The 15,803-nt window shown below is 43.0% G+C and overlaps 1 protein-coding gene across 12 annotated transcripts in view; it reads right to left on the bottom strand.

Annotated features, from left to right (window-relative positions):
• Nucleotides 1-1,498: 1,498 nt before the first annotated feature.
• The window catches only part of slco4a1 (solute carrier organic anion transporter family, member 4A1), a 183,881-nt gene continuing 169,576 nt past the window's right edge, over nucleotides 1,499-15,803 (bottom strand). For all 12 annotated transcript variants that reach the window (XM_078555062.1, XM_078555066.1, XM_078555057.1 and 9 more), the window contains 5 exons: nucleotides 15,026-15,191; nucleotides 13,362-13,534; nucleotides 5,403-5,467; nucleotides 3,465-3,613; nucleotides 1,499-2,561 (listed from right to left, as the gene is read on the bottom strand). In XM_078555062.1, the coding sequence (XP_078411188.1) occupies nucleotides 2,412-2,561; nucleotides 3,465-3,613; nucleotides 5,403-5,467; nucleotides 13,362-13,534; nucleotides 15,026-15,191 (703 nt within the window). In that variant the 3' untranslated portion in view covers nucleotides 1,499-2,411. The remainder of the gene's footprint in view (nucleotides 2,562-3,464; nucleotides 3,614-5,402; nucleotides 5,468-13,361; nucleotides 13,535-15,025; nucleotides 15,192-15,803) is intronic.

Genomic DNA, 15,803 nt, shown 5'->3' with positions numbered 1-15,803 from the left:
CTGTGATCACACACTATTTTGACGTTCATGGAGTAAAAGCCCTTTCTGTTGACGAAGGCACCGGGCTCACCTGCTGGTGCCTTGAGGGCCACATGTGTTCAGTCTATAGCACCCTTGACGCGGGGGAAGCCAGCAATGGCCGCGAAGCCTCTGGCTCGCTGTGCCTGACTTGCGTGGTCGCAGCGGAAGTGGATGAAGGTCAATGCCCATCTGAACAGAGCGTCTGTAACCTGCTTGACACAAGTGTGGACAGCTGATTGGGAGACACCGCAAAGATCACCCACTGAGCCCTGGAAGGAGCCAGAGGTATAGAAGTGGAGGGCAACTGTGGATGTTGGTATGGAGTGTCCGCCCACACAGTTAGGAGAGATCTCAGGGCCAATCATCTGACAGATGTAGTTGATAGTCTCCCATGACAGTCGGAGCCTCCTTCGCCACTGCACCTCAGTCATATGGAGTTAGTTGCTTTGCCGCCTGTATACCCTGGCAGCAGGATAGTGGCGTCTTCTGCAGCCCCTTCCACCTTGGACAAACTCTTGGCCTTGCATCCCTTGTGCCTGCGCCTGGCCTCCCAAAGGTGGCTCCCCTGGAGGCTGATTGTCCACTCCTGGCCTCCTCCTTATTCTATCCTTCCCTTCCTCCTCAGAGGAACTGCCTCCAGTGGAGATGTCAGAATCCATACCCAGGCTAATTGGTGGCCTCCGGAAAGCTGCAGGCCCAATAAAGATAACTGTCTGCAGACTGCTGAGCTGAAGCTTCAAAGTACAGAGAAAGCTGTTGGAATTTGTTCTGAACTGCTACAGATCACAGAGGCAAATTTAAAATACTTGCTGCAATAAATACTTCACATGAAACATTGACAACGCCATTGAGCCCACGTATCCCGCCCGTGGGTGAGTTTTGTTATAAAGTCACTTGCCTGCCTGCCCGTTGCGCCCGTGCGCCGAGCCAAAGATCGCACGGGCGCCTCAAAATTGGTGTTGATTGCCGAGTTAAGGGCCTTAACAGGGCCTTTAATTAATGTAGGGCGCGCGTCGCACTTCATTGCGCGCCCGCCTAGCTAAATATCGCGATGGCGCGCGGTCACGTCGGGACGTTCGCCCGATGTCACCGTGCGTCATCCATAAAATTCTGCCCACGGTGCCAACATTTTGTTTCCCATAATGTATGGCTGTTCAGTAGATTCTAGTGCAAATATTCAATATCGTTCAGGAGCAACTGTAGTTTTACAAAAAAAAAACTCTCATGTGGAACTGGCATTTTTCACGCTGCTTAGGTTGCAACTAGGTGTCAATCTAGTGCGCCAATCTCTTAATTATTTACATAGATGCGGCATAATATGCTACTTTCAACTTCCCTGACCCACCTTCTCATCACCTTCAGCAGCACAGATCATCAAATTCCCAGTGTGAAGCCATCCATGCAACTGCACCCTAAAAAACTACATAGGCTTCCACATCATTTTGTGGAATTTGTTTTCAAAATTTCCATTCAAATATTTTAATTTTTTTTTTCTTTTTAAATATAAAACTTGAGTCTTTGAGTGTTGCCAACTGCCAAATTACTTTCAATGTGTAACTCACCCAGCAAGTTTTCTGAATTTTTGGCATTCATAACTTATAAGCTCATGGTTTAGTGAACGTCCTCTCCAGTTATACGATTATAGTTTAAATCATAGCGCAAAAGAAATAAATATATTTTTTTAAGTCGACTAGGGGGAAACCACAAGAGTCCACCTGTCCTGTGCCAGGCTTCATGCATGGTGAAAAGACTCACAGGAGCCCTCATGATTGAACTACACCATGAATGGAGCAAGATACAAGGCTCAAGTAAACAGGGATTAGTAAAAAAGAAAATATATTTTATTCTTAGGCTTTAATAGTCTAGATATCAAAAAGTGGCACTGTTCCTATCATTAACAGTAATGATAAGCCAACTATCATCAAATATATTACATATATACATATACCTTTTCTGTCATGACAGTTTGGTGATTTACAATTCAGTTTCTAATTGAGACTTTGTCTAAAAAATGGTGTTTGTCCAGAAGCAAAAAAGACTAGTATACCTGTTTAAAACATTTGTAAAAGCAAAATAACTTAAGCACAGCTATATAAGCTAGAAACGTGGAAAATTATTCCACTTTTCTATCTTCTTATGGCTTTCTTGGACATCTGAATTAAAGGTAGTCCATTACAATCGCTCTTGCTTAGGTTGAATTCTTGTTTAGAAATAGAAAAGTTTGTGGCCGAACTATGTATATGTAAAGGGACTTTTGCCATCTAGAAATTTCTAAGGCTGTTTCAAAATTCTGGCTACTTAGATGAGTGGTGGGTGACATGCAATAATATTGAGCGCAAACATCTGCTTTCATGGAGGATGTCAGTTGTAGTTTAAGTGGTGTTTAATCACTATATAGTAATTATATTGTTTACTGTAATTTCTGGTGAATCCTTCGCTGGTAGATCTGAGTCTCCATTGTCCACGTTTGAACTATTCAGTGCTGAATCTGGCGGCTTGTACAGCAATAAAGCTATGAAAAAGAACACTGTCCCCAATACCTGAAAAGAGAAGAGCAAAATAGTCCTCATTGATGTCAGCACCAAAGACCAGCTTTGGTTATATTTTGTCTATTGGGAAACAGGTAAGAAGGCAATGGTAACTCCATTTAATCAGGGAACTGCTTACTGTTCCATTTTCTAAATTATTCATGTCCATTTACAAACACTGACGAGAGTTTTGGGGAGACCGTGGCATGGTGGTAATGTCACTGGACTAGGAATCCAAAGGCCCTAATGCTCTGGTTTTCCCTAGTCTAATGCTCTGAGGACATGGCCTTGGCAGCTGGTGGAATTTAAATTCAGTTAATAAATCTGGAATTGAAAGCTAGTGTCAGTAATGGTGACCATGAAACTATCACCAATTTTTGGAAAAACCCATCTGATTCACGAATGCCCTCTAGGGAAGGAAATCTGCCCATCCTTACCTGGTTTGACTACATGTGACTCCAGATCCAGTTTGACTCTTAACCACCTTCTGAAATGGCCTAGCAAGCCACACAGTTCAAAAGTAATTAGGGGTGGGCAACAAATGCCGGCTTTGCCAGCGACATGCACATCTCGTGAAAGAATACAGAAGCTTTGGGCTCAGGTCTCCAAGTTAGCTGCTCAATCTTCCATTCTATGCTACTGGGATGCAAAATTCCTCTTTTTTGTAAGAAAAGTTAGAATCCATATCAATATCCTATTGTAAAAGCTTCATTGGGCTACATAATCATAGAATGATACAATACAGAGGAAGGCCCATCATGCCTGTGCCAGCTCTTTGAAAGCAGGATTCAATTAGTCCCACTCCCCTGCTCTTTTAGGTTCATGCTGCAAAACAGCATCAGCACAATAGGTAACAAACAGGTGCAAATTCCAAATGTGTTTTTTTCCTAACTATAAATTATCATATGTATTTACCTTATAACTTATTCCAGCAATCAGGAGATACTTGCTCATGGCTGAATTTTGGTAGATGTAACAGGAGCCTCTCTCACTGCACTGATCCTGCCATAACAGGCAAGAGATGTCTATAACCGAGCCAAAGGCAATTGGACCAGGGATTCCACCTGTTGAAATTTATATAATGGAGAGTAGATCAAATACCAAAAGCAGGTAATTCGCAGTTGTCTTAGATAGGTGGAATTTGACATTACGTTATTGAATACGGCATTTTTCCATTAGCATTCCCATTCCCAAGAAAAGATCATTGACTTTAAGGGCAGGATTTTCGGGTGGGCCCAGGAGTGGCTGGGAAACATTCCGCCGCCCGTGACAGGCCCCCCGGCCGCGATTTCACGCTGGCTGGCCAATTAAAGGCCGGCCGACATGAAAGGCGTGCTGGAAAGCTCCGCGCTGCCGGGGTGGGGGCGGGAGAATGCAAGCGCAAAAGTCTGCGCAGGCGCGGGGAAGCGCACACTGAGAGCTCCCTGAAGGCAGAGAGCTTCCCTCAGGGAGCTGAACAATTTTAAAAATCAAATATAAAAATGTTTTACATCTGAAAAATATGTCCCGCCACGGGACTAACTCACAATAACACGAACAGGATAAAAATTCTGCCCAAAAATTTGTATTTATTTTTATTTAATTGTGGAAACCTCATCCCACCCATGGATGAGGTTTGCTAAAAAATCAAAAGGCCGCCTCGCCAACTGTAAGGTTGGATGGGCATCAACAAACATGCTTAAATTAATAGATTAAGAGCCTTAATGGGCCTCTTAATTGTCAGTGTGCGCACTGCCAACTCTTGCGCGCGTCCGCTGACCGAAATATCGTGCGATGACGTCGGACACTCGCCTGATGTCATCGCGCACTATTTTACACCTGATCACGTCGGGCACGCGACCGTCCACAGGACATAAAACCCTGCCCCGAGTTTCTGCCAACTGATGATTATTGCAGATTAAGCGAACTTGCTGTGCTTAATAATGCAAAGTTAATAGAAACAATGAAATAAGATCATAGATGCTTCTAATAATGTAAAGTCGTCGAGGTACAAGGTCAAACACATATTCCGCCAAGCTACTCTGCTCCATAGGTTTTTTTTATTAATTCATGGGATGTGGGCATCGCTGGCTGGGCCAGCATTTATTGCCCATCCCTAATTGCCCTCGAGAGGATGGTGGTGAGCTGCCTTCTTGAACTGCTGCAGTCCATGTGGTGTAGGTACACCCACAGTGCTGTTAAGAAGGGAGTTCCAGGATTTTGACCCAGCGACAATGAAGGAACAGCGATATATTTCCAAGTCAGGGTGGTGAGTGACTTGGAGGGAAACTACCAGGTGGTGGTGTTCCCAAATGTCTGCTGCCCTTGTCCTTCCAGATGGTAGTGCTTGTGGGTTTGGAAGATGCTGTCTAAGGAGGATTGGCTTGGTTCAAAAGAAGGTTTTTAAAATGATTAGGAAATAAAAACATCAAAAAGAAGGCTACAAGTTATTTAAAAGTTAATTTAAGTTTTTTTAATGCCATGAGCAATTTCGGCTCCCCATTAATTGTGCAATTTAGCTTTATATTTTTGAAAAAAACAATGTTTAAGGCATTTTCTGAAGTAATGTTCTTGATCCAAAAGGTAAAATACAAACAAGAAAAAAATTAGGCCTGTTTCAGTTAAATTTGTAGATTAAGTTTATTCAGATGCTATCGTTAACATTTAATACGTTCATAAATAATAGCAATAAATTAAAATGATACAATCTTCAAGGCTTTCAATTATTCAAATATACTTAGTTGTTAGTATCTCAGTTAAACAATAACAATAATATATTTTGACTTTAAGCTGTTGATTTACCATTAAATATATACTGCAGCACCCATAAAAAGCACATAAACGCATTATTAAAAGCCGACGAAGTATCCTTACCTAAAGTTCGGACCAAGATCCATTGAATACCAAGTGCAAACGATCGCTGGCTATCAGGGACACACCTAATTAATTTAAAAATAAAAAAAAAATCAAGGTTATACAGAACAATCTCGGAACTTTTTTCTTCAACCCTTCAGCTCCTTCAGTAATTTTGGCTAGTTCACGGTCCAATTTGGGGAACAAAAACTCCTCAATCCAGCAGGTAGGAGACAGAGTTTTTATTTATTTATTAGGGGAAAAGAAATGGTTTGACTTGAGCACTGAAGATACAATATTCATGTTGGGAGCTTCTCTTGTACTGACAGATCAAATACATATTGAACACTGAACACCATTCCTGTAAATAAATAATTAGTGGTGACCACTAATATTTTTAAAGTTGCAGCTCTTTAATATTATTGTTTTCCATCATCCCAAAATAATTGTCATTAAGAAGTGACCTGGTGGTCCAGAGATGCAATGTTTGTCTACCTGTGTCATGTTGGATCACAGGTTGCATGTGTGATTGAAATGAAGTGTTCTTCTTTATATCAGAGTCACAGGAGCTTACATACAGAATGACACCAGGGGCAGAATTTAGCCCTTGGTTGGCGGGCGGGCCCCACCCGCTCGGCGGTGGGCGGACAGCCGAACCCCGCTGCCGAAACGGGGCCCGCTGCCATTTTGAGTGGGCGGGCCAATTAAGGCCCACCCAGCGGCCTACTGGACAGGAAGCGCTATGCACTTCCTGTGCGGGTGGGGGAGGGAATCCCTAACTGTCAAAGAGCACACTGCTCCCTGAGGCAAAGTCCTGTCTCAGGGAGTTTAGTGAAAAGGTAAGTAAAGTCAAAAAATAGAGACGCTTTAAAATTATTAACATGTCCCCCTCATGTGACAATATCACACGAGATGGGACATGTTGATAACAAACTCATAAAATGTATTAAATTTTAACAAAACGGTAACGAAACTTCATCCCGCCAGTGGATGAAGTTTCATTAATAATCTACAAGCCGCTGGGGCTCCTGGCCTGCCCGCCAGCCTTAAGCTTGGCCGGGCAGGGCATTTAACTATCTTAATGAGCCTGTCAATGGCCTTAATTGGCCATTGACAGGTTGGCGGCGGACAGCTGATTTCTCTGTCCGCCCACCTTCCTGAATATTTAAATGGCCCGGGATTCTTCCCGACGTCATCCCGCATCATTTTCCCCTCAGCGAGCGGTCCCCGCCCCCAAATCGCCAAGGGGAAAATCCTGGCCCAGCTGTCTGTTGTGCCCATACTGGCTCTTTGAAAGAGCAGCTGTGCTTAGTCCTACATCCCCGCTTTTTGTCCAGAATCCTGCAGGTTCCTCCATCCTCAAGTATCTGTCCAAATACCTTTTAAAATTATTTATCAAATTAGCTTCCGCCATCTTTTCAGGAAGAGCGTCCAGGTCCCAACTACTCAAGTGAAAAAAAAAATCTCCACCACCTTCCCTCTAGATCTTTTGCTAATGATTTTGAATCTATGACCTCTGGTTATTGATCCAATCACTAGATGAAATTATTTTTCCATATTTACTCCATCAAAACCTTTTTTCACCTTGAAAAACTCTATCAGATCAGGTTGTAATCTTCTCTGTTCCGAGATGAATAGTCCTAACTTTCCCAACCTCTCTTCACAATGGAAGCCCCTCATTCCTTGTAATATTTTCGTGAACCTCCTCTACACCCTTTAAGGCCTTTACATCTTCCCTGAAATCAGAATTGTCCACAAAACTGCAGTCGAGGCCGAACCTCTGGATAACAAAGCTCTAACATGATTACTTTGATTTTATATTTTATAGCTCTGTTTATAAGCCCAGGTAATACATATGCTTTTTTAACCACATTATGAACTTGTCTTTTAAGGATTTGTATAGATGGACACAAATTCCAGAACTCTCCCACCTCGGGGTGGGTGGGGGGGGGGGGTTGTGTGGGGGTGGGTGGGAGCGGGCGCGAACCTGATCGGCGCCCCTGACTGGGTCAGCGCCGCCATTTTATGTGGGTGGGCCAATTAAGGCCCGTCCAGCGTGACGCACACCTGGAAGCGCTGTGCTTGGGGTGGGGGGTGGTGGGGTGGGGGGGGCGATTCCCTGTGTCGGGGCCTGTGATCTTTCGCGCAAGCGTGCGAAAGAGCACAGAAATCTCCCTGGGGCACAGAGGTGCCTCAGGGAGGTTAGTTAAAGGTTTTAAAAGCTAAATAATGGAAAGAAAATATTTTAAGGCATGTCCCCTCATGTGACAGTGTCACACGAGCTGGGACACGTCAAGGAACATTAATGAAAAACTTTATTTAATTTATAAAAACTTCATGAAATCTCATCCCGCCCGTGGATGAGGTTCCATGCAAAATGCAAAGGCCGCCTGGGCTCTTCACCTGCCCACCAACCTAATGGTTGGACAGGCAGCTCATTTAACTATTTTAATTAGTTTTTAACTGGCCTTAATAGGCCTTTGACAGTTTGGCGGGTGTGCAGCCGACTTGGCCGCGCGCCTGCCAAACTGGAAACCTAAATGACGCACGGTGACATTGGGACGCACGCCCGATGTCACCGCGCATCATTTTACGTGTCGGCGAGCGGGCCCCGCCCTCCACTCGCCCACCCGAAAACTCTGCCCAAAGGTCTTTTTGCTTATCTACACTTTTCAAAACCATGCCATTTATATATTATACCGTCTTTCTATTTAGTCCTCCCAAAGTGCATCATTTCAGATTTCTCTGCATTGAATTCCATCTGCCAAGCTTCTCCCCATTTCACCGGCCATAAGCCTATAACTATCCTCATCAATTCTAGTAATTTGACAAGATTTGTATCATCAGCCAACTTTACACTTCTGCTCCCTATGCCTCAGTCTAGCTCATTTATAAAAAAAAACTGCAAAGAGTGATGGACCCAAACTAACCACTGGGGAATACCACAGTAAACCAGCTACAAGAAAAGCATCTATCCGTCCACCATACTTTGCCTCCTATCACTGAACCAATTTGATATCCACACTACCATTTTCCTCTTAACTCCACAGGCTTTCATCTTCTTAATATGCCTGCTGTGTGGCACTTTGTCAAGTGCATTCCAAAAGTCAATTTTTTCCATCTATTACACTACCTTGATCAACTTTCTGTTACTACAATGAAACAATTTAATATAGTCAGACATTGTTGGTCTTTATCACATTCATCCTGATATTCTTTGGTTAACCAATGCCTTTTCAGGTGAAAGTTTATTTTGTGCCTGACAATGGTTTCCATTAATTTCCCCACCACTGATATTTGGCTGGTCTGGCTTATCCCTCTCCCCTTTCTTAAATAGCGGTATAACATTAGTAATTTTCCCATGCTCCAGCACTACTCCAGTATCTAAAACAAAAACAGAATTACCTGGAAAAACTCAGCAGGTCTGGCAGCATCGGCGGAGAAGAAATCAGTTAACGTTTCGAGCCTTCATGGCCCTTCGGCAGAACTGAAGCATAGTTAGAAGAAGGGAGAAATAACTTCTAACTATGCTTCAGTTCTGCCGAAGGGCCATGAAGGCTCGAAACGTTAACTGATTTCTTCTCCGCCGATGCTGCCAGACCTGCTGAGTTTTTCCAGGTAATTCTGTTTTTGTTTTGGATTTCCAGCATCCGCAGTAGCTTTTAGCTTTTTGTTTTTAACTCCAGTATCTAAGATGGATTGAAAGATTGTGACCAATGCCTCTGTTACTTCTACCTTGGCTTCTTTCAGGAACCTAGGATACAATCCTTCTTGACCAGGTGACTTACCAACTTTCAGTAATGCTAATCTTTTTGGTATGTCTTCTCTATCTATTACTATTCAGTCTATAACTTCTCTCTCTTCTTTTAGTAAAATCATCACATTTAATTTTATAGCCATGCCCTCTGCCTCTGCATGAATATTTTTCCATTGGATCATTTATAGACCCAACGTTTTCCTTAGCTAACTGCTTACACCTTATATGTTCATAAATGTTTGAATATTCACTGGGCAGAATTTTACATTCGGCATGTGAGGGCGGGCCCAACATGCTGGAATGTAAAATGACACGCAATATATCGCGGGACTGCGCAATGATGTCGGGACGCTCATCCGACGTCACTGCGCGTCATTTTACGCTTGGCCAGGTCGCGCACGCCCGCCGAGCGTAATTTTCTGCCCCTGAAACCCTTCTACAATATCTCTCTGATTTTCTGAAGGGAAACTTACACGTTTATACCAGTCTAAAACCAGGGGCAACATTTTTAGCTCAGCGGGCAAGCACGTGCCAGACCCGTCTGAGTGTAAAATGACGCACGTTGACGTTGGGTGAGCGTCCCGCCGTCAACGGGCGTTCACGTGATATTTCGCGCCGGAGCCGGCAGTGCGCCTGTCAACAATTAAAAAACCTATTAAGGCCATTACATTATCAATGAACTCAAAATTTTTCGCTGCCCGTCCAACCTTACGGACGGCAGGCAGGCGAAAAGACCAAGCGGCCTTTGCATTTTTTAGGAAACCTCATCCACAGGCGGGATGAGGTTTCCTAAAGCAAATAAAAATAAAATAAAGCTTAATTGATAACATGTCCCTGCTGATGTGACAGAATCAGAGACAGAGTCACATGGGGGGGGACATGCTTCATTACATTTTTATTTTTTTTTTATACCTATTCATCTCCCTGAGGCAGCTCTTTGCCTCAGGGAGATTATGAAACACGCACTTGCGCGCATGTGCAAAGTTTGCACTCCCCCCCACACAGGCAGCGCTGAGGGCTGCCGCTCACGGTTCATGCTGGGTGGGCCGTAATTGGTCCGCCGGTATGAAAAGCCTTCCAGCCCCAATTGTGGGCGGTGGTCAGCTTCCCGATCACCACTGTTCGCCCCTGCCGAGCCCGCTTGACATGGGTGAAATTCTGTCCCAGGTTACAGCATCTTTATCTTGGCCGCTGCCTACTTCATTAAAACTCCTCCTTTTGATTAGCCCTTAGAGTTCACTATTATTTAATTGTTAAAGTGGTTTTATTATATCAAAGTGTGAGGTGACAGCTGGTCAATGCGTCCTTATGTTCCAATATCATTCCTGATTACTTTCAATTGCTCTTATATTTTCATCAAGTGATTTTAAACTTTTAATAGCGGAATAGAGATTTATAAAAGTTGCTTTTTTCCCCCAGCTTGGATAGAACTGCATTTCTAAAGTATCTTCCCCAAAATGTCTTTGCTAGTGAATCAGGCAATTAAGCTTATCTCTATTTCCAAAAAAGGAAAGAGGTCCAGTGATACCTGGTGGATGGTATGGGTGAGGTCATGTCTAGAAGCAGAGCTGTGCTGCCCATGTATATGTATGAAGGCTTCTGGGTAAAAATGGCTATTCGCTAGCCTGTGTCCATTTTCTCAATTCTAAAGTATAATGTCGTAAACATGTATATGAATTGTATCGATTTATTTGTGTATTTCCTTCACAGGTAATCTTATCTTGAATCCTCTCTTTGCCTCCCATATTAATTTTTTCCATAATCTCCCTGGCGATTAACTGAAATCTTGCTTCTGGCATTTGTTATAAGCTTTCCTTTTATGGTTTACTTTCATTTTTATTTCCTTTCTCATCCAGGGTGCATTACCTTTTCCCTCTGTGGAATATGCCTAGTTCGCACCTGAACTATCTCTTCCTTGAATTTTCTCCATTGCTCCATTACTGCTTTATCTTTTAATCGTCTTTTTTAATCTACCTGTGCCAGGTTCTTTTCTTAAATCACTGAAATTAGCTCTATTCCTGATGAGCATTTTACCTTTGTATACCATATTCAATTTTTTAGGTCATTACACGCATAGGGCAGAACCTTCGGCTCGGAGAGCAGGGACTGGGCCCGCTTGCCGAGGCATAAAATGACGCGCAGTGACGTTGGGCGGGTGTCCCGATGTCACTGCGCGTCATTTAGATATTGCGTTCAGTGGGCGTGCGCCAGAGGCAGCTGTGTGCCCGCCAAGCTGTCAAAGGCCTATTAAGGCCGTTAAAAAACCAATTAAACTTGTTAGCAATGCTGCCCGTCCAACCTTAATGTTGATGGGCAGGCGAAGAGCCCAGGCGGCCTTCGCATTTTTCATGGAACCTCATCCACAGGCGGGTTGAGGTTTCATGAACATTTTTAAAGTGTTTCAAAAGATTTTAATAAAAGTAATGAACATGTCCCAGCTCATGTGACAGTTTAACATGAGGGGACATGTCCTTAAACTTTTTTTTACCTTTAATCAATGTTTTATAAGTGAAAATAATAATTTCTGTGCTTTTTTGCGCGCATGCGCAGGCCCTGACTCAGGGAATCCGCCCCCCCTCCCACCACCCCGCCTGCACAGGGAGCGCATCCAGCTGATTGGACACGCCGATTGGCTACGCGCCCGCCCGCCCCCAATGGGGAGAAAATTCTCTCCATAGGGTTTAAAGCTTCTTCTGATACAATAGTCACAGAACATAGATGCTACATCTAGCTAGTGTCTGCAGAAGGGATCAAAAGATACAATTCAAATACAAGCATCCTGTACTCACTGATCTATATTGCTCCTTGGTCTGAGAACACCACCAATTTTAAAATTCTCACCCTGGTTTTCAAATCTCTCCCCAGTCTTGTCCCTCCTGATTTCTCTGATCTTCTCCAGTCGTACAACTCTTCAAGATCTCTGTGCTCCTCCAATTCTGGACTATTGTGCATCCTCTGTTTTATCACTCCACCATTGGCGAATGTCCTTTCAGCTGCCTGGGCCCCGAATTCTGGGATTCCTTCCCTAATCCATTCTGCACTTATGCCTCTCCCTCCTCCTTTAAGCCAGCGAAGCCCACATCCCACGAATGAATAAAGAAAAAACTTCTTAAAGCCAGCTCTTGTCGTAAATTCTCCTTATGTGGCTCAGGGCCAAATATATTTGATAATATTCCTGTGAAGCACCTTGGGATGTGCTATGACATTAAAGGCACTGTATAGATGCAAGCTGTTGTTTTACTTGTCGTGTTTAAATTGAGTAGAACATCCAAAGTGATCAGAAAAATAGGCAGGAGTGACTCTCTTAATGATTGGCAACCAACGGCCACAAAAAGGTCATGTTCAGAAGCTCTGATTCCATTCCAGCCTATATTACAGTTTAGTGCAAAAGATGCAACTGTTGCAAAAGGCAAATATATTACCAGTGCTGGATATCTGAAATATAAACCGAAGATGCTGGAAATGCTCATCCAGCTTGGCAGATTTCTCCACGGATGCTGCCTGGCCTGCAGAATATTTTGAGTAGCTTTTATTCAAATGCAACCACCTTCTGAGAACAAATAGCCAAGTCTATAGCAACTTAAATTTGTAGCATATTTGCTTCAGTATACTTATTCATTTACTGTTTAATGAATTACTCATTTGACAATGTTGTTCACTCAAACCTGAAATGTGACAATAATCAAACTAAAACGCGCTTGATTGCAGATTTTAAAAAGTGAATTTGCACTATGGCATTTTTGTGTGAAACTAGGGCTGGGATTTTCCGTGCCCGCTGGCATCGGGCATGTTCGGTGGCGCGGGCGGACAACGTGGCACGGGAGTAGAGGACATCACAGTGGGCCTCCACGGCATCCAAAGGGCTCTCGAGGGCTGCAGTCTCCTTGCCCTTCGGGACCATGTCTTCCTTGCTGCAGTCCTGGGCTGGAAGCGCTGAGCGTGGCTGTACTTTAAATATGGTGTCTGGCGTGATGATGCAGCGAGGTGACGGCGTGGCAGGCGAATTGGAGCCTGCCCGCCATGGAAACGGCATGTCTTTCGGGAATGCATCAATAATGTGGCGGGTTTGGGACGATATGGCCTGAAAACCAGCCATCGCCGCCGGTGGGTAAAATGTGGTTTTACCCGCCCGCTACCGCATTTGTCGCAAATCTGGGACAATTCCGCCTTAGGCTACAAAACGTGAGCATAACAGGCCACCTGACAACTGGTTTGATGCTTACCTGAGAGTTGCTGTGAGTGCAGGAATACTGCCCAGAAACGTGAAGAAAATCACAATAAAGAAGAGCACTAGGAAAAGTGGCATGTATGTACATGAGGTGGTGCATTTTCCAGATTCTGCAGTGCCAATCCCAGACTGAAGGTTCTCCATAATGCACAGGCAATCGTGGAAAACCTGAAAACGAAGGAAAGTAAACAAGAATGTTGCAAAGTCTCAGATCATGATGTGAATGGCTGTTGTTCGATTTATTGATTGGGAAAGAAGAATGAACCTGTACCACCACAAACACACTGTACACCTCGGCCTGGATTTTACAGCCCCACCGCAGTGTGTCTCCTCCGGCGGCTACGGCAACCTATTTAAAACTCATTCTGTTCGGAAGGTCCACAGCATCCTGCCGGGCATGGTGGGTGGGGGCGTCAAATCCTGGCCCTTATTCTCTTTCACCTGAAGCTAGAGACAGCGCACATAAGTGTCTTCTGCAGGTTAAGGCTAGTCCAACCAGTATTTATTCCAAAACGCAGATAATTTCGATCTTTTAAGTACATAATCACTCCCATGGGCTCAGGGCACTCAGTAGCAAATTGCATATTTTAATGAAGCGCAGAATTATGAGCCTTAAAATCATCTCAGCTCCATACATTCAATGCCGATGTAAGATTTTATTACTTAGGAATATAGGAAAACAAGTATTTTTTTTCCATAAACATAATCATTAAAAGGTTCGACAGTTAATAAATATTAACATTTAGCACAGGTTCAGAAGGAGGAAATGTCCTGCCTGACCTAACTAACCTCGCTACCTTTCCTTTAAAAAAAAATACAGAAGGCCTTCAAATGAAAAAGCTGCTATTGAAATTGAAGGCAGTATAAATTCTAAGTAAAGCCTGGAAGTACAGAGGAAAGTAGCTGAAAGAAAGGAAACAGCAGTATTTGTTAAGTTAGGGAGAAAAGAGTACTTGACTGTCTCAGGGTTTGGCGGTTGGATGTTGAAATGGGCTCCGAGTGTGAGAAGATCTATCTATGAGTAAAATTAGGTTTTGAAATTTTCAGTTGGTCTAGCAATGGCAGCTTTTTGGGGAGAAAGCTCCAGATTTCCAATACACTTTGTCTGAAGAAGTACTTCCTGATTTCACCTCTGAACTACACAAAGGTAATTCACCACAGTAACCACTTAATATCTGTGTTAAAGAAGGCTTGGTGGCAATAACGAGAGGACAAACAGCTTGGGTGCACATTGAAACTCTTTCGAGTTATCAACAGTCACAGATTGCAACTCTTTTGAGTACAATCACAGTTCTTGGTTTCTGGGAGTGGGACATGAACCCACAACCCTCTGATTCAAAGGCAAGGGTGCTATGAACTGAGCCACAGCTGACACCTCAGGTGCACATTGAACATGCATGAAAGTAGAACAAAATTAATGAAAATGGCATGTTGGGCTTGTCAAATTGGCTCTTTTTTTTTTCTCTATGGGTGCTTAATAAGATCATTTGAAGTTATCGATCCATTATGCAATTGATTTTAAAAATCAATTGAAAAGAGCATTTGTTCTTTCAGTTTAACAGTTAATAATCACCTGTATAAGCAGTTTAAAAAATACATTTCCAGTCCCTTGCAAGACTGGCAACTAAGGCAAATACGAAGTATAACTGGAAAAGTTACCTTTCTGCCACTGGCCAACAGTGTTGTGTTAAATTCTGTACATCCAGCATGACAGGGGGAGTAGTACATTAAACCATCTGCTCCGCAAACTGGATTATACATTTCCCTTAAACAGTTACACTCAGCGTTGCAAGCTGCAGTCACATTAACTGGACCTTCATAAAAACTGTGGAAAACAATGTCTCAGTATCAATCAGCACAATTCCCAGTTTACTCCATCACTAAAGTCTTAAAAGTTGGAAATCAAACAATCAACTTATTTATGTATCTTTCACCTTCAATCTTTAAAAGCGGTTTCACGGTTTTTCTATACTTTTACGCAAGCATAAACATACGAATGACATTGCAATCAATAATAATAAAGCTTTCTGCAAATTGCAGAATTATCCAGTAAATAATAAATCTAAAAACACAGACACAAGAGATTTTTCCACCCTGCAATATAAAAGTGCTAGCTACTGTTACCTCTTTAAAAACTAAGCAGATAATGACAAATACGCAGAGTGGATGAGAAATGAAACTCATCATAGATGCATCAAAGAACACGTCAATGTTGAGAAAAGGTTCCAACAAATTTTAACAAAATGGAAAAATAATTTTTTGTACTCATACCAAGAAAATTCAGTTAGACGTTTGGTCAGAAATAAGAGAACATGTGTAGATTACACCTATTTACTCAGAGTCCAAAATAAACGAATTGGACTGCTGCGTGTCCCCTACATTGTAAAAGGTGGATTTCAGTTTTCATACCTGTCATATCTTGTTAATCATTGGTTAA

Source organism: Cetorhinus maximus, chromosome 13 (genome assembly GCF_964194155.1).
Source record: "Cetorhinus maximus chromosome 13, sCetMax3.hap1.1, whole genome shotgun sequence".
In the NCBI taxonomy this organism is placed as follows: Eukaryota; Metazoa; Chordata; class Chondrichthyes; order Lamniformes; family Cetorhinidae; genus Cetorhinus; species Cetorhinus maximus.
This window is presented reverse-complemented; position numbering and strand designations above follow the sequence as displayed.